A 20,461-nucleotide genomic window follows, 5' to 3' on the forward strand; every position below is an offset into this window, starting at 1 on the left:
AGAAGAAAAAAAAAATTGACACCCCCCCCCCCCCACACACACACACACACACACACACACACACACATTCTTGAGAAAATCCTGAGAACGCCTATGTTGTATTTAGTATACTTTTGATACACCAAGCTACTCGATATATACAGTAGTTTTCATAATACATACCATGCATGCAAAAAAGAATGGGATGATTGTGGTCCGGATTTGATAATATAATTCCTTTTGTATAATTCTTTCATTCTCTTTGAATGATTCAAAAAAAAAAAAGACCAAAAATTGTTTGGTGTTTATGCACTTACTAAAATAAAAGACATATTTTGTGCATGCTTATTTGGCAAAAATGATTTAAACGCAACACGGTTGACATTTACAATCATATCAAGAAAAATAATAATCGGCACATATTTATTCATATGGAATGTTGTTATATCATCAATTAAATTTTTAATCTTTATTTTAATCTATTCATTTTAAGAATGTTCAGATTACTGAAAAATGCGTATCGCTCGTGCAAAATGTGTTATTCGCTTAATCATATCATTTTCCAAGCTGGTACTGATATAATGAAATTCGTGTATATTGAATACATTCGCTGTTTTTTCTAACTTTGTTATAAGCGGGTACAACTGTGTGTATGTATGCGGGGTTTTTTTTTTAATGTGTTTATAGAATCCTATCATAACACATGTAATTTATGCGAAGCGTAAAAATTCAATTACATGTGACCAACTGAATGTGACATTACATTGAGATAAACCCTGAAAAGCAGTTATCGTTGATTCAATTAAAATTTTGACAAATATTCCATTTCTTTTGTTACCTTTCATTTTATTTGGTCAGTATATCATCAAAGAAAGTAAATTTCATCAAAAGAAAAAAAAATTCTGTAAGATACATCGCATTGTTGAACATGCCACCTAGCAAAACGAGGCTCAAATAGGCTTTTAAAACGTTTGCGTTAATAACGTATCTTAAATTATTAATGGCATGTATTAAATAAATCATAATATTGCTTCCTTCCATATACACATAAAATCGATATATTTTATAATCAGTTTTTTTTATGTGAAGTATAAATCATTTCGTGTGGTATAAATAGATTAAATAAAAACGAAGGTATTTTTTCCAATTCATTGTATATTTCAAATTTACTCATAAGATATAATATCGATATTTGTGTAATTAAAATCATCGACTACTGTTATTTTCAACTTTCTACAAAATTCAAGGTACATTATATATGTATATTTTTGTGCCTTATCACACAATGTGTGTTGGTTTCATAAATTCCCTATACTGTTCAAAACTGTGCAGCCTTTTCCCTTGCGAAAAAGCTATTCGATTAAACTGAAAAGTATGCATTGGAGAAGTGCATCACACTGCTCGGATAAAATGTGCCAAGACACTTTAGTGATACCACAAAATGATAAATCGCATGCAACGTCAGCGAAAGAGGAACGAAAAAATTGCAAGAAAGTGTGATTATAAAGTATTGTAACGCCGCAAAACTCTACGTAGACTCAGAACGGGCTTAAATATTTTTTAAATAAAAAAGAAAAGAAAAAAACTTTGTTGCGTAATCCCTGATACCCCGTTATAATGTTGCTGTACATTTAGAGAATATAAACGCTTCTTTTCGCCAATAAATTAGTGAGAAAAGTACAATATAAATGTATATACAGTGAAACATCGATATAACGATAGTCTGCGGACTAAGAAAAAATATCTGTAGTGGGATTATCGCTATATCGAGAGGCAGCCGATTAACATTAGAGTATAGACATTTCCAAATAATACTTTAAAAATATAGTTGTATCAAGTGTCATTTTAGCGAGGTTCCACAGCAATAAGAAAAATGAACTTCTAAATATGTCTGTGAGCACGACGGGGAGAAAAAAAATAGCCAATACTGTAACAAAAGAACAAGTACTGAAGTTGAGTGCGTATTAGTAAAGAATAGGATCACTTAGGAATAGGTGTAGCCAACCTGTCACTTGGATGGACCCCACCAACCACGCCTTCTCTGTTGTCCTGCATGTTTGATGGGGGGGGGGGGATAGCACTACTTGAGATAAAGAAGCTTCACCACTTTACAAGTATTTTTCCGTATAACCTCACACCATTTTTCAAATATAAATCAAAAAACCTTTCACCGCTCAACCGGTTAATAAATTGTTGTTTATTTATTAAAACTTGATTGTCATCTTTTACAATGGTGCTGAACACCAGCTCATACAGATAGGCGCCCAAACCAGTACCTATAAATTGGTGACACGGACGTGATCATTTCATCCGTTCCATATGAACAATCTGCTGAATGTCGATTGCGTCGCTATAATGCCACCTCCATTTTGGAAAAAAAAATCAAAACTTGTAGTTCATCCACCTAGAAGCGCAACTCTCGATTGCAGCGATAACTGCTGATGACACAAAATTCAACCACACCATCGCTGGTATTGATGCCAATATTCTATTGGCAGTCCAAGATTTGGTTCTAGAACCTCCCCAGCAGAACAAATACGACATGCTCAAGACACATTTGATTCAGGTTTATGCAGAGAGTGAATCATCCAAAATCTATATGCTTCTGCAAGGTTTAGAGCTAGAAGGTCAAAAACCATCGCATCTGCTTGCCGGACGTAACATCAGTGATGACTTACTGAAATCATTGTGGCTAGCGTGACTCCCGGCTAACGTACAAGCTACACTAGCTGCTTCAAGAGAATGGCTTCAATGGCAGATATAATTGCCGAGTTGGCCATTCCAAATATCTGCTTAGCATCCAGTCAATCACTGGTGCAACAAGTTGCTTCTTCGACTCAAGAATTGAATGAGCTGAAGGCCATTATTCACACTTCACAGTGGCAGCCTAGATCTTTCCATTATCATAAATGGTATTCTCGCTCTCGATCCCACAACCAAGCCCAATACAAACAAGCTCATAATAGCTCTGGCTTCTACCATATCAATTTTGGAGCTCTGGTTAAGAAATGTCAACAGCCCTGCTCCTTGAACACCTCAGCGGGGGCAGTCTTCCACTGGCCAAGGCCGCAGCTGCCAATGCGTTGAGTCATACTGGCCGATCCTTCTACCAACTTGACTTATTTGATTGACATGGGTGCTGATGTGTCAGTCGTCCCACGAACTGTCATCAATACCCACAAGAAACCAGAGAAGTTATCTCTTACTGCCGACAATGGTTCCCCTATCTCAACTTAGGATACAAAACTTCTAACATTGAATTTGAACCTGCGAAGGACATTTGCTTGGCCTTTCATCATAGCCAACATAATTCGACCAATTCTCAGTGTAGATTTCTATCGCATTTCAACCTGTTAGTCGATAGCAAACATCATCACCTCATTGATGGAACAACCCTGTTATCAGCTACCTGATCCATTGCGAGAAATATCACAGCTCCATCTTTTCGCTTGAGCAGTATCGATCAATTACCATCCCCATATCAAAATATAGTCAGAGTTCCCCAATATTCTCCATTCACATATGGGGAAAAGTGGAAAGTCTCATGAAAAGAGTTCGAGTTTATGATGGAACAAGAACTTTGTGTCAGCCTTCTAAAAGCAATTGGTCTAGCCCACTCCATCTAGTACCAAAGAAATCTGGTGAATGGAGCTACAGAGCACTCAACAAAATCGCTGCACCCAATCGTCACCTGATTCCTTTCCTTATAGATTGCTCGCACATTCTCCGCAGAACGGCAATATATTCCTCAATTGACCTGATTAGAGCGTATCAACAAATTCCAATGCAAGAATCAGATATTTTGAAAACATCAATTACTACACCATTGTACTCTTTGAATTTCCGTATATGACCTTTGGATTAAGCAATGCATCGCAGACCTTTCAGAGATTCATGAATGTGGTTCTGCAAGGATTTTGTATTCAGTTACTGGGACGATATCAGGGTTGCTTCTCCAAGATGAGCAAACTTATCTCCAACACTTACGTGAAATAATCAGTGAATTTTTTAAATTTTTTTCAAAAATTTCAATATGGACTGCATAAATTTGTCAAAATGCATATTTGGTGTCCCAACTATCAAATTCTTGCGATATGAAATTAGCAAGAATGGGCTCAAACTATTATCTGCCAAAGTAGATGTCATCAAGAACTTTATGCAACCCACTTCCGTGCGTCGATTCTTGGACATGTTAAATGTTTACCACAGGTTCATACGTAAGTGTACAGACCTGCATTGACCACTCAATTGGACTCAACAAGCTTCACAATCCTTCTCCAATGTCAAGGAAGCACTCTGCAATGCTACATCCAAATGTGCACCTTTCTCTCATAACAGATGCATCAGACAATGCCATCGGTGCAGTGTTACAGCAAGAACATGGCGGCATGATTCAATCTCTCAGTTTTTCTCTTGTAGGCTATCCCAGTCCCAAGAAAAATACAGTGTGTATGACAGAACTTCTAGCTATTTATAGTGCAGTTAAACATTTCAATGGCAACTAGAAGGACAAAACATTTTACCATTCACAGTGATCATCGTCTATTGATCTACGCCTTCAAACAAGACCTGAACATAGCTTCTCCTGGGCAACTACAGTGATTGAGTTATATCGCAGAATTTACTACTGATATCAGGTGTATTTCCGGACCAAACAATATAGTTGCTGACACTTTATCATGCATCACAACCATTGCTTCCCCATCACCAATTGACTACGATGCGATTGCCGACTCAATGTGACGAATTGTGTGAACTCCAACAAATCTTAGCACCAAAGATTGTCACACTTCATTTGCCAGACAGTAGTACTGCAAAAGACTTGTTATGTGACATTTCCACAGGACACATCCGTCCTTACATTCCGGAATCACATAGAAGACGAGCTTTTGAATCACTCGATACACTTTCTCATCCAGGTGTGAAAGGGGGAGATTGGGGGGGGGGCAATCATCCCTCCCCCAAGTGAAATGCAAATATGATAATACTGCATTTAATAAATCTGTTGAAAATTACTTGTATCAAAACATTTTTGATTAAATAACAAATTCAAGAAAATATTGATTAAAAAGCGGAAAAAACTGGGGCATTTTTTCAAAAAAGTCGGGATGGAGAAGAAAAACAAAACCGGGACTGGACTTATCCAATCGCCAAGATCTCTTCCAGCCCAGCTTTGTGGCAGAGTCCGGAATACTTTATTTCACGTCAAAAAAACATACAAAAGTTTTACAACATATTTTCCCCAGAAAATTGGGTATTGTCGTGATTAATAAATTTTGTGATTTCGGACAAGATGGGGTTGGGAGTTAGAGAAAGGTTTCTTGGTTTCGTTAAGATAGGATGAATGTACACATGTTAGGATGGAGGTGTATTTTAAAAGCAATGGGGGGGGGGGGCTGTGCAATCTCATCTGTTATCTTACACTTGTCATATTATATACACAGGATACCAAAAGAGAAACAAAATGGGAATCTTGTATTGTAAAATATGAAATATAGTGAGTCATCTCACTTAACACCTTTTATTGGTGAGCAAATGGGTTTGATAAATTGCGGACTAGAAAAGCCAGCTTCAGTTTTATTGGGTTGAGTTCACTCGCTCCTGTGTGAAAATATAAAAAATATAAATATTTTCTGGGGAATATATACAATTAGGGATCAGAGTGCCATCTTGCTTAGCACCTTATTCGGTGAGCAACATGAATACGACAATATGAGTAGTACGCATTTGTGTTGTGGTCGTAAAATGCATGAAGAACGTGAATAGAAGAAAGAGAAATATGTAAAACAGCTGTAAAATATATCTACATAATAGAAAAACCTGTTATAAATTTAGGTTTTAGAAAACCTTGTACCTATTGGTATGGTACTACACAGGGCCGGTCTTAGACCTAGTTGCGCCCGGTGCAAAAACAGTAGTCAGCGCCCCCCCTCCCAGGTGCGGATACAGAGTGATGTGTCGGAGGAGGCAATTTTTGCTAGTCATTACTGTCCCGTGAAATACGGGACAGATTCATTCTACCATATTATCAGACTCTGTGTGTGGTGATAGTCCCCATCGCCCTCCCCCCCCCTCTTGGTTGGATATTAAGGGACGAAGAAGTCGGAAAAGCTTTCTTCCTAAAATGGGGTTACCACCATTTAACTTGTAAACAAGCATAAAAACCCAACTTGTTTGATTTAAAAACTATAAAAAAAGTCACACATTTATGCAAGGTACTCATCACAAAGGATCTATCTTCTTCATACTTATTTTAATTGAATTTTATGGTAAAATAAGTATATATATACACACACTGAAGAGCCAAAAAAACTGGTGTACCTGCCTAATATCGTGTAGGGCCCCGCGAGCCCGCAGAAGTGCCGCAACACAACGTGGCATGGACTCGACTAATGTCTGAAGTAGTGCTGGAGGTAATTGACACCATGAATCCTGCAGGGCTGTTCATAAATCCGTAGGAGTAAGAGGGGGGTGGAGATCTCTTCTGAACAGCACGTTGCAAGGCATCCCAGATATGTTCAATAATGTTCATGTCTGGGGATTTTGGTGGCCAGCGGAAGTGTCTAAAGTCAGAAGAGGAGCCACTCGTTCTTGGAGCCACTTTGTAGCAATTCTGGATGTGTGGGGTGTCACATTGTCCTGCTGAAATTTTCCAAGTCCATTGGAATGCACAATGGACATGAATGGGTGCAGGTGATCAGACAGTATGCTTACGTACCTGTCAGAGTCGTATCTAGAGTCCCATATCACGCCAACTGCACACGCCCCATACCATCACAGAGCCTCCACTAGCTTGAACAGTCCCCTGTTGACATGTAGGGTCCATGGATTCATGAGGTGGTCTCCATACCCGTACACGTCCATCAGCTCGAAGCAATTGGAACCGAGACTCGTCAGACCAGGTAACGTGTTTCCAGTCCAATGTCGGTGTTGTCAGGCCCAGGCGAGGCGTAAAGCTTTGTGTTGTGCAGTCAGCAAGGGTACACGAGTGGGGCTTCGGCTCTGAAAGCCCATATCAATGATGTTTCGTTGAATGGTTCGCACGCTGACACTTGTGGATGGCCCAGCATTGAAATCTGCCGCAATTTGCGGAAGGGTTGCACGTCTGTCACGTTTAATGATTCTCGTCAGTCGTCGTTGGTCCCGTTCTTGCATGATCTTTTTCCTGCCGCAGCGATGTCATAGATTTAATTTTTTAATTAGAGAGGGGGGATGAATTTTTGGCTGGGAACTTATTTTGGGCACTTTCCCCTAAATCTTTGGATTGAACTTGTTTTTAGAAATCAATTGTTTGATTCACAGGGGTGCCTGTAAATAATGGAGTGGGACCAACTTAATTTTTTTTCAAGAGGAACCCACTTTCATTCCCGGGACTCAGGTAAATTAGAGTGGAGTGCCATCTCTGCCTCAGTAGCATGAATCTCATTGAAACACAATTGCGGAACAGAATAAATGTAAAAAATATAAATAACATTATTTCTGTTCCTGTTAATGGCCCCGGCAGGCAACAATTCAATTTCGAAAATGCTTTTGAATTGTGGATAGCAAAAATCTCTGCAAATTCTTGAGAACTAAAATATTTTTTGTACTGTAATTTACATTTTATATTAAAGAATTTTTATTTATACATGGTTAGCATTTTTTGATTTATATTTTCATCTTGAACTTCATATAAGTTGTTTTGGAATCTGTATTTTATATGACGTGTCAATTTGGCTAAGGTTCTCATTTGGCTACAACTTTTTCCATCTGATTAGCCAAATTGCTACAATTGATAAAAAGTCAGGGCAAACTCTGCTTGAAACAGAGTCTGCTTGACTTTTATCTTGACATGGTCATATTTTTATTCATTGTTTTATGAAAGCTATTTGCTCATTGTATTTTCTTTCAATCAGATAAATAATGTGGAAAAATGTCAAGCAAAAAAATAGTTATTACGATTAAACTTATTTCTTGCCTTTTCATGGTAATTTTTTGATGAGTGAATACAGAAGTTGGCAGCAAGTGCCAGTGGTAATTTGGCTTGAATATAAAATTTGTTGCAGTGACTGTGCTATGTTTGGTGTTTGAAAAAAAAATTCTGAAAATGACTCTCTCACATGAGGCTAATATTGAAACATCTTTTTAGGTTTTGACAAGTTTTGCTTTCTGAGATGAGTTGGTTGAATAAATCTCAGTGAAAATATTTTCAAATAATGGTTTTAAAGTTTATAATCTGGCATAAGTATGTAAATTTTAATGTTTATGAACATAAGGTTATTTGTAACATACAGGTATGGTCTGGAATGTTTGTTCCGTTTCTACAGTTATGGATTGGAAAAGAACTACAGAGAAGATCTCTTTGAAGATTTTCAGAAAGAAACTTTGAAGGATGTGCAAAATGGTATATTTTAATATTTTCACACCACTTCATTCTCAGATTTTTAATTTCTCTAAAAGGGATAAAAATTTATATTCTGGTGTACTCAAACCTTGTTAAATCAAGGGGAAAAATGTGTGAGAATCTCGTGCAATAGAAATAGACCTTCTAGGATCCAATAACCAACTTCTCTGTTAGTTGGTTTGTGCTAGCTGAAATGAGATATAAAAAATTTTGATTCAAAATATCACGTGAATACAGGTTGACAGGCATTTCAGACATTTGAAAATCTCATGAACTTAAAATTGTGGAATGATGGTTTTGACAGTAAAAGTATGGTAAGTATTCATATTCAGTATTCATAAAGTATGGTTTTGACAATCACTTATCTAGACCAAATTAATTGGGATGAAAGGTGTCGAACATGTTATGCACCTGTGAGTACATGGGTTGAGTAATGCAGAGGGGGATTTTGATTTCTGTATAAAATTCTGGAAGTGGGGAGTGCTCAGAATAGTGTTCTACAATATGGTGGGTGCTTGAATACTTACGGCACCCCTGGCTCCAATGCCACTGTTTGGATCCCAAAATCTGGCCCAAGGCCCAACATGAAATGGGAAGGGGAGGAAGAATTATTAAAAGCTTTAACTAATTCTTAAATTGTCTATCATAAATTTTTTTCCCCTTTATTTACAGGTAAATACAGTTAGCCTTTATGTGTTGATAATTAGTATGTAGCGTAACTGTTTTTAATTATTAATGCTATTAAACTGTTATTAATAAAGATTAATATTTATTTAATCAATAATTATTAGTGTAATTTATAACATATGCAGTTGGATCTCTACAGTTGGATACCAGAGAAGAGGATAAACCATGATCAAGTATTTAATACTGATAAATTTTTTAAATATTTCTCTGCTCCATTTCCATATATCAGTAGAAGAGAAGATGGATAAAACCACTAGAGAGAATTATAAATTAGAAAGTAAATGTTTCTAAAAAAGTATTTATTTATGACATGTCACTCTCCACTTGTTAATGCAAGATATACAGAAAACTGGATGTTGTGAAGATATTTATTATTTCAGATGTTGATTCTCACACAACATCCAGTTTTCTGTATATCTTGCATTAACAAGTGGAGAGCGACATCGTATATATATATATATATATATCCATCTGGTGGCTTGTTGTCCATGAGCTGATCATGTCAGACTGTCCTTTGCATGGTTCTGTTCGGCATATATATGCTCTAGCGAAGGAAAGTCTCTATCTCCTCTGTAGCTTAGTGGTGAGAGCACTAGTCCGGCAATCGAGGGACCCGGGTTTGACTCCCAGTAAAGGCAGAGGTGAGTTTTTCCTTCCTTAAAAAAATCAGCATCTGAAATAATAAATATATTCACAACATCCAGTTTTCTGTATATCTTGTATTATTTATTTTTGCTAACCCCCCCCCCCCCCCCGTTTGTACAAAATCATTTAGTTGGTTTTTCACTGGAAAGTTTTGACTGGTAAGAACCACTGGATTGTTTACCAATAAGGCAAGGCTTGACAAATCAAGAGAAAAGTATATGACATGTATATAGCTAGCCGATAACCATGAGATAAGCTCAGAAAATGTATGTCTTAATTGAAAAAGAAAAATTAGAATTTTATATAAAAAAAACTGCTGTAATGTGATAAATGCTTGAAGTCTCCATCAGCAAAACTCCTAGTATTTGAGTCATGTAAAAACCAATTTTTATTTTTTTCCTCTTTTTGCATATATGAATTCCTATAAAATAAAAATTACTATTTTGTGCAATGTTCATACACATACTATATTATTTTTGGTAGAGATAGAGGGGCACCATATAGAAATTATTGGTTAATACAGCTGTTGCTTGATATTTTTCCCAATTATTTAATTATGATAAAAAATTTAATCGATATTGCAGTTTTTTTCCCAATTTTTTATCATTAAAAGATAATTTTTAGAAAATTAACTCATAAGATTAAGTTTTGAAAGACCAGTTATTAACAGATATTTTGACCAGAATTTATAGCCTTTACTTGTTTCTACTGATATTCAAAATAAGCATATATAGGTATTTTAATAGGCATGCTATTAAGAATATAATTTTCTCTGTAGGTGGTAAAAACCATCCATGGTAAATACCATGCCAACCCTGCCTACCCAGGGGGGTGAACTATTTCTGCAGTCCTTAGTAACTACTAATTCAAATGAACTACTGGTCAGAGGACTGAAGTTAAGGACTGCTTCAACTACCGGTAGTTGAGAGGAACTAAGAGTAACCGTGAACTACTGGTCCTTAAGACCACGTGAAATAGTAATTAGAGGAGGAAAAATTTTTTGGTTTCGAGAGAGTAGCGGATCTCGAACCAATCAGGATACCGTTTGAACTCTACAACTACTACTAATTATTTAACAATAATTTTTTCCTCACTGGTGGTAGCGATTTCATATTTACAACTGGTTGTAAGCTAACTTTTTTCCAAGGGATTTTTTCTTGCCGATGCTTCACATTTTTTTTTCTGCACTATTTTTATTGCTGGCTTGTTTACTTATCCTATAAATGTATGAGGATGCGGCAGTTTTCACTTTTGAGGATTTTTTTTTCACATTAAAATTCAGTATATAATAATAGTAAAAATCTTTTTCTTGTCCTTGACTTGACAAATGAATTCCAGGCACCAAGTCGCCATAGCGAAAAAAAGGTTTATATATTGGCAACTAAAATTTCCTATGCATGATCACAAAATTTTTGGAATTTATATCTGTGCATCTTCTAACATGAGGATGGTTGAAAAACTCTAATAATTTTTTTTTACCTTGGACTATTTTTCTTAAATATATACTTGGCGTTCACCATGAATGTTTTTAAATTTTTTGAGCTTTGTTTCTACCCTAAAGTTTTGGCCACAGATAGATGAAGAGAAACCCCCTATTGGCAGACAGCTTATTTTTTATTTTCACTCTAATTGTAGCTTTGCTTAAAAACACATCCTTAGTAATCTCTTGTGGGCCCCCATTTTTTTTTAAGTTAACATAGAAATTTTCCAGTGTCGTATGGTTGCCTGTGCAGTTGAAAGGTGTGATATTATTTGTTGTAAAGTAATTTGGTTTCAATATTTTCATTCACAAAATATGCTCATCAAAGAATATAATTATAATTTTTTCAAAGAATTAATACCATTGTTTTTCAGTTGGAAAAAATATTCAAGGTTGTTGTTTTAAATGTCCTCGCTCTTATTTATATATTTGTTCCAATGGGGTTGCTGATACAAATGAAATTAATGAGAGAAAATAAGGCAATATAATGTGTTGAAATTTGTGACGATATAATGTTTAAATTTGTGTCATTGAATCATGCATGGAAATATTTTTTCCCCATGAAAATAATAGAAACTGTTGCTTAAAGGCAAATACATAGAATTAAAATTACCTTTGCTTGATTGGGAAGCATATTTCAGAACCCTTCATTTGCTCCATGAAAACCTTAGCATAACTTTGCAGTTAGCCACATTCAAGTTCCTAGGAAACTAAATTTTTGGAGTTAGAAAAATCTCGCTATACAAATGCTGTTTTACTTATGTTTTTAATGCTGCTATACATCAGCTGTTTACTCACAGCAGGATCAAAAAATAAAGCTTGTTAAAAAAAATTTGAATTTCATAAAGTCTCAAAGTTTTCTATTTTAAACTTTTAAAGTATCTGAAGTGGAAAAAAAGAAATTTTTGTCCAATCACAAAGGTAATTAGTTTTCAAGAAAAATTTTGAAAGGCATGTGTTTGGCCATACACATAAAATAAAACAAATTTTTGCGAAAAAATAGTATTTGAGCATAACACCAAATACTGAAGTAGTAATAAGTTTCGAACAGTAATTGTGCTTCTCTTATGATGATGCCACATATACTTCAACATTAGCTACTATGAAAAAATTTCAACTTTGTTTTCTAGTCTTATTGTACGGATTTTTTTTTATATCTCAATATAACATAATTCCTTAATAAATATGCTTCATCTTAGAGCGAGTTACAGAATATAGTTGCTTAAGAAGTTGCATGATATTTCTTTTCTGAAAATTAAACTTTCATCAAGTCTTACAATATTGTTCATAGATGATTGAACAGTTCAAGATTGATAATCAAATCAAGATTTTAATCCTTCAGTGTGTGAGTTTCAGAAAAATTAATGCTTCACATTACTGCAAATTTACCATGCTTTATTTAAATTTTAACATTACTTATATCACAAAAAAATAAAATAGTATAGTCATCCAAGCACAAATTTTTATCATGTCAATAATATTCAAAATTATTTATTTACACACACATGCTCAATTTAGACACAAATTTTCATTAAAATTAAATACAGCACAACACATAGAATGTGAAACTTTAATCTGATATTATAGTTTGATTAGATTTATATATTTCACTTGCCATGTAAACATGTCCAATACGATCCAAAATAGACATGAGCTATTTTATATTTTTCAGCATCGCCAAGTGGGATCCACTGCCTATCGATTGTGAGAGATTATGGCCATTTACATTTTTAAACAACACATTTAGCGGGCAAAAAAATATTAAGAATATCTTTGAAAACTCTTCCTATATAGTTTGATAGCAAGAAATAATTCTTACCTTAGTATGAACGTGCTCGCACTTCGTCGCGGCTTCATTCGCTGATGTCAACATACACGTATATCACAGCAGCAGATTTTGGAGGATATGATGATGAGTACTTTAACTTTGAAGATACCAAACATATAGACGATGTTTTATTGGTCATTTTTTCCTGAATAAAATTGTCTAATTCATTGAAAGAAAATCATATTTTATCGCTAAATACGCTAGCGCGAGCACGCGGCTAGTGGTGAAATTTCTTCCCACCCAAGATGGCTGCCGTGAGCTACTGCTTAACGACTAGTGCTAGGCAGTCCTTAGCTGCGGTCCTAAGTAACTACTTTCTCATCTTCGCTGTAGTTGGGAACGGACGTGCTCTTAATGCGCTCCGCTCACCGACCAATAGCAGAAGTTTTATCCAAAACCGTTGCCGGGGGATTACCAAAGGATTATCTGTCACTTCAGTGCGCCATTTTGTGTCGTTCTTTGTGTTTTTCTTCGTTCTCATGAGTTTTACTTAGCGTGTTGTTTATTTTTGGGTCATATTCTGTGGTGTTCTTTTTTTTTTCTAGCACACGTTGGATTCTGAGATAAGTGGTTTTTTTTACTATATTGCTCTCAATTTTTTAAATTTCCGTTGTGTATTTTCGATTGACTTAGATTTTTTTCTTGTTCGCATTTCATTTTCATTGTATTTTTGCCAGGTTTTCTCGCTTCTCTGATATAAATTTGTAGGCTTTTGGACGTTAGTGTTAGCAAACAGTGTATACTTTTTCCCAGGTTCTCTCAATAACTTTGTTTTTCCTTTCACTTAGGCCTATGGTTGTAGTGTTAGTGTGATTTGAAATAGTTAGATAATTATAATAAGTATAAATTGTACTTTGTAGCTTAATACTTTTTTTAGAGTGTGTTGTATTCTTTATATACATATTTAATTTATTCTTTGTGATTTAGTTTTGAGCATTCTATTTTATGTAATTTTTTCGTACAATCTCTTACACATATTTTACATTTTTATATTTTAATTTCCTGTTAATGTTTTTCATTTTCCTATTTTTAATTATTACCTAGCTTTAGCAATAGTGTTAGTATGCCTCGACTAGTGTTGTGTAGAGCTTGCGATGGGAGGTTTCCCTGGTCTAGGGGTATAGTAACTGATAGTTTCAATTGTAAAGGGTGCTTGCATAGGAAAAGGCTGAAACTCGAGGTCGAAGCTTTACAGGAAAAAGTTGGGGTGCTAAAGGGCCCGGTTGTAACGGAGCCTCTGGTCGTCGAGCCACCTGTTGATGAAGAAGCAATATCCACGAACAACGACAGTTTTGAGGGCAAATGGGTGGTCGTGGATGAGGTAGAGGGGGATAGTGATAGGGGTTTAATCATCGGTGATTCTATGGTTAGGGAACTTGGGAACCGAATGTGTAGGGTTTTTCGGGGTTTCGATTGCTGTTGTCTCTTCCTGGGGGGAAGATTGGCAACGTTCGAGACGTTTTTCATCGCCGAAAGTTGCCCTTGCGGGTGATTCTGTGGGTGGGAACAAATCAGGTAGGAGCGAATATTAGTGAGTCTCTGTCAGAGTACCGGGATTTACTATTATCCGCTAGGGAGGGGGCTCAGATGTGGCAGTGATTCCAGTGCTACCAAGGGGTAGTAGGGGGTATAGGAGTAGGATCCACCAATTCAATATAGGCTTGAAGGACATTTGCTCCTCACTTGGGGTCACGTTCTTGCAGCTTCCCGTATTTACCGATAGGTGGCTTCGTTTGGATGGGATCCATCTATATATATATATATATATGTATGAACTGTTGGGATCCTGTACTGTTCTTGTGTTATTGTTATGTTTGCGTTGTTTCATCAGTTATGTTAGTATTCATATGTTAGATGTAATATGAGTTCTAGTGGAGTAGTGATAATCTTCAATGAGTTCTAGTGGAGATCAATATGCTTTCGTTAAATAAATCCGTTAATTTGCCATTCATTATTTTCGTATTCTTTCCGTCTGTACTCGTGTATAACCACACTTTGCCAACAAGGGTTATGGGCCCAGTCATGAGTGCAGATTGGAAGTTTTAAATGATACGTTACGATTTTGAATCGGAAAGTGAAAACATCCTTTGTGCAAACATGTCCATATTTTTCTCATTGCATTTGCAACACTGGTCAGTGAACTATAATTTTCAATCGGAAACTTCTGTTTGCCATCCGTAATATCTTCGACATTGGGATCTCCGTCATATTTTTATTGATCGCCGGCTTCATTGGGTCTAGCATATTCATCCTTTATCAAGCTTATGAGATTGATGGGAGCTTTATTTTGCCAATTACCAAGTGTTTCTGCCAATTACCGGGAAAGAATCATAGTTTTTCATCGGAAGTGCATATTCACAATCATCTTGAAATTCTCGTTTTTCGTTGATCAGTCTTTTCCGCTCAAGGTCGTAGCTGATTTGTTTCATCAAGGACAATCAGTAAACTTGAAAAGAACTGATTGAAGAAAACGATTTACTAATGAGTGTGTCAACTGAAAAATCACAGAATTAGAGATTGATCAAATCAAAATACCAGGATGAAGAAATTTTCAGGTATGAGAAAAATTCTAAAATTTTTCATTGTCAATACGAGTTTTTCGACGGGACCGCAGAAATTAGTTGTACTAGACTGCTCGCAAGGTTGTATTATATGCTTATACTCATTGCAACATTTTTTTAAGAAATGAATTACTGGTAATTTCATTTATACTCTATTGTTTTTTTTTTGTTTTTTTTTTGTGTATGCTTATAAATTATATTCTTATACATTATAGATACAAAGGATGTAAAAATTAAGGTCCTAAATGGGGACAATTGGCATACTTGGATAGCTGATATTAAGGTCCTTCTCATGGATAGGGGCTGTGTGTCTTTCATAGATGAAACAGAACCTCCATTGGATGATGAAACCGCATCATGTGAAGAAGTATTGGATTATAATTTGAGAAAAAATAGAGCATATTCAACAATATACTATGCAGTTGATCCTCAGTACAGAAATTTGATAGCTAAAAATACTGATGGGAAATCTGCATATATGACACTAAAAGAGTACTTTGAGCCAAATACCAGAGTGCATGTCATCTCATTATTAGATGAATTTTTCTCACTTTGATTTGATAAGAGATCAAAAACTATAGGCAAACCTGCCAACTCTCCCGATTTAGGCGGGAGACTCCAGACTTTTCATCTGTCCTCCCGCTCTCCAGATTTGTTAAAATTTCTCCGGATTTTGGCAGAAAATTAGATTTTACGTGAGCTCACGTTGCCATGACATCAATGATTCCCGTCGTTAGTTAGGGAAAACACCCATAGAGGACAGCTGTTGTCATTTCCATCGAGCAGCCTTAAAAAAAGTCTGTGACCACATTTAAGCAACTGGCAAAGATGTGACTTTGTTTTCGTAGTGTTTATCTGCAATCATTTATCAGGGGGAAAGCCCTTGGTTGCCGAAATTCCTGTATAATTGTTATTGTATTCCATTAACAGCCGTGCGGTAAACACGTTTTTTTGTCTGCAGCTTTGTAATTTGAGTTTTTTAAAATTGTTTCTTCCGATTAAACGTGTTCAGAAAGAAAATATAAAACTTTAAGCTATAATAAAGCTAAAATATAAAGCTCATGTTATTATAAAGAGTTAATGTACCCAAGATAGAATCACTGATAGCATTCACGAAAGGAAACACATATTTTATGAACAGTATGCAGATGCGACTTCTCTATTCTGCACGGAAAGACAGACATGGAATTATATTCTGCTCAGAGGCAATGCAGAACCTGTCTTGAGGGGGGGGGGGAATGTAACTTTTTCTTAATTGATGATAAAAATTTCAATTTTTTTTTTTTTTTTTAAATTTTCTTTTTTTTGAAATTATTTTTTTTGATCGAGACTGTGAGTGCTGGGGGTGGGGAAGCCCCGAGATTTTGGATTTCAAAAGTTAGCACGTCTGTATAAGGTTATATTGTGCTAGATTGAGAAATTGCGTACAAAGATTAGAAGATGCTGGACAAGCATTAGAATCTTAATATCAGAGTTTTCAATTGATAAGGTATCTCCCACAAGAATTTTCAGGAATAGTTCAAACTATTTAGAGATGGCCTGAAAAAAATTTTCTCTTTGATAAAGTCGCTAAAGAGACAGTATTGGATGAAAATAGATTGTTACAAGCTAACAAAAACATGAGTAATTTTGAGAATAGTGTAGTTGGGGCATATGGTGCAACTGTTAAATGCAATAAAGGTAATCCAAATGCTAAAACTAAGTTAAAGATCAAAGGAAAAATGAACAATTCTAAAAAACTCGAACCTTGTTACAGATGTGGGAAGTTTGGGCATTTGAAGGTTAATTGTAATGTAAAAGTACCAAATCTTTCAAACAAATATTGTAACAAAAATGAAAATTTAACCAGTGTTAGTAAAAGTTTCAAAGAAAAATGTAATGTAAAAGATAAGCCAGTATTTGAGTCAAATGTTGAAGTCTTGCTTAATCATGCTAAACTTCATATGGATAAATTTAGTTGGTGTATAGATAGTGGAGCAACTCACCATTGTTGTAACAATAAAGACTTTTTCACTAACTTTAAGGAATTAGAAGATGTAAATATGGTTTTAGCTGTAGATGGGGTTGAAAGCCCAATAGTAGGTATTGGTGATGTAACTGTCCATGTAAGATTAAAGGGAAAACTGATTACTATTGAAATATGTGATGTATTGTATTCACTGAAATTGAGACACAATTTAATGTCATGTTTATTGTTAGAAAAATGTGGTACATATTTTATTTGTTGTAATGGAAAACTTCGTCTCTATACACCAGAGGATGGACAATTATTTTATGGTATAAGAAAAAATTATATGTTCTAAGACCAATGTATGATCTTAATGGTAATTCAGATAAGAATTTTAATACAAGATATACAGAAGACTGGATGTTGTGAAGATATTTATTATTTGAGATGTTAATTTTTTAAGGAAGGAAAAAACTCATCTCTGCCTCTACCGGGAGTCGAACCCGGGTCCCTCGATTGCCGGACGAGTGCTCTGACCACTAAGCTACAGAGGAGATAGAGATTTCCCTTCGCTAGAGCGTATATATGCCGAACGGAACCGTGCAATGGACGGTGAAACCGATCAGCTAATAGCTCTTGGACGACGAGCCACCACAGGGCTATATATATGACATGAATGTCGCTCTCCACTTGTTAATACAAGATATACAGAAGACTGGATGTTGTGAAGATATTTATTATTTGAGATGTTAATTTTTTAAGGAAGGAAAAAACTCATCTCTGCCTCTACCGGGAGTCGAACCCGGGTCCCTCGATTGGCGGACGAGTGCTCTGACCACTAAGCTACAGAGGAGATAGAGATTTCCCTTCGCTAGAGCGTATATATGCCGAACGGAACCGTGCAATGGACGGTGAAACCGATCAGCTAATAGCTCTTGGTATATATCTTGTATTAACAAGTGGAGAGCGACATTCATGTCATATATATAGCCCTCTGGTGGCTCGTCGTCCAAGAGCTATTAGCTGATCGGTTTCACCGTCCATTGCACGGTTCCGTTCGGCATATATACGCTCTAGCGAAGGGAAATCTCTATCTCCTCTGTAGCTTAGTGGTCAGAGCACTCGTCCGGCAATCGAGGGACCCGGGTTCGACTCCCGGTAGAGGCAGAGATGAGTTTTTTCCTTCCTTAAAAAATTAACATCTCAAATAATAAATATCTTCACAACATCCAGTCTTCTGTATATCTTGTATTAACAAGTGGAGAGTGACATTCATGTCATAAGAATTTTAATGTTAATGAATTGATAACAAACTGTTGTGAAACCTCAAATAACTTCAAGAGTGCATCTGTTGATACAAATGTCAAAAAAGAAAAGTATAATTCCATTGCAAGAACTGATGATAATATAGAACTTTGGCATGAACGTTTTTGTCATGTGAATACACATTATTTGCGTAATATGAGTAAGAATTCAAGTGTTAGAGGGTTACCATTGTTAAATAATCCTATGGAAGAATGTGTTAGTTGCAAACTGGCAAAAACTAAGAGAAAACCTTACAAACCTACTGACAAAATTTGATCTAGTAGAAATTTGGAATTATTACACATGGATGTATGTGACCTATTGAATCTTGTGGAGGGAGTTTATATTTCCTAACTATAAGAGATTATTCGCGAAAAGTGTTTGTTTTTCCAATGAAAAGAAAAGGTGAAGTTTTCCAACTTTTTGTAAAATTTCAAAAGAGACAGGAAAGGTTTCTAAATCTGAAAATAGAGTAACTGTTCGTATAGATAATGACATGGAATTTTGTCATAATGAATTTGTAAAATTCTTAGACAATCAGGGAATTGGATATGAAAGGACAAATGATTATACTCCAGAACAGAATGGTGTGAGTGAACATTATAACCTAACAGCATTAGATGGTGTTAAAGCTATGCTGAAAGATAGTGAAATTGATAAAAAGTTCTGGGCAGAAGCAATAAATTTTTTCACTTACGTTTGGAATAGGGTCTGTCACAAGAACCAAACAAAAACACCATTTGAGTTATATGGGGGGAACAAACCAATGGTATCCCATTTGAAGGTTTTTGGCAGTACTGTTTATGTAGGAGTTCCAAAACAAAAAAAGAAATAAACTAGACATGAGAGCACGTTTAGGAACCATGATGGGATATGCCCAAAGAACACATGGTTATAGAATTTGGTTAAGAGATGAACACAGAATGATTGAAACTGCTAATAACTTTAATGAACAATTGAAAGAAAATGACATTCTAATAAACAAAATTATGCTAACTTCAAAATAGATGACATTTCATACTCAGACGATGAAACTAAGTCAGTAGACTTATCTGAAAGTTCAGAATTCATCACTAAAATTAACCCAGATGTAACAAAAGTTGCACACAACAAAATTGTGGACAGAGGAAGAAAAAATTTAGTTCCTTGTGTATATCAATCCCATGGATTAGAAAAACTGTCTTGAGAAAAGATCAATCAAGGACAGACATCTATTACTATATTGATGGGACAAAAACAAGATTTAGATCCCCACATGATATAAAAAATACTGTGTGAAACGGGGCATAGAGTTTAGAAATGAACTTTTTAATTTTAGTGGTAAAGATAATTCATCAGGTAAACTTTCAGTTATGTAAATACAATATTACCCAAAGCATGATGCAGAATTTTCCAGAAGCAAACCAAGTTGAATTGAAAATTCCCAAGAACTATAAAGATGTATTTAATTCTCCTCAGGTAAAAAATTGGCAAAATGCTATGGATGAAGAAATACAAATTATCAAAGATAGGCAAGTTTGGGAATTAGTTCCGCCACCCAAAGAACAAGTTATTGGATGCAGATGGGTATATACAACAAAATTAAATGAAAAAGGGGAAATAGTTAAGTATAAGGCTCGCTTAGTAGCCGAAGGTTATGGACAAA

The 20,461-nt window shown here is 35.5% G+C and overlaps 1 protein-coding gene and 1 non-coding gene across 4 annotated transcripts in view; one reads left to right on the forward strand and one right to left on the reverse strand.

Annotated features, from left to right (window-relative positions):
- Positions 1-20,461, forward strand: part of LOC149084801 (la-related protein 1-like) — a 232,126-nt gene that overhangs the window by 167,325 nt on the left and 44,340 nt on the right. For all 3 annotated transcript variants that reach the window (XM_089232541.1, XM_089232542.1, XM_089232543.1), the window contains one exon: positions 8,253-8,362. In XM_089232541.1, coding sequence (XP_089088667.1) covers positions 8,253-8,362 — 110 coding nt within the window. The remainder of the gene's footprint in view (positions 1-8,252; positions 8,363-20,461) is intronic.
- TRNAG-GCC (transfer RNA glycine (anticodon GCC)) lies at positions 18,293-18,364 on the reverse strand. The gene has a single exon. It is a non-coding gene; the product is annotated as a tRNA-Gly (tRNA).

The sequence above is a fragment of the Pholcus phalangioides genome, unplaced genomic scaffold (assembly GCF_987345545.1).
Source record: "Pholcus phalangioides strain wild (caught in Gottingen) unplaced genomic scaffold, Ppha-v1.0 ptg000007l_1, whole genome shotgun sequence".
NCBI lineage: Eukaryota > Metazoa > Arthropoda > Arachnida > Araneae > Pholcidae > Pholcus > Pholcus phalangioides.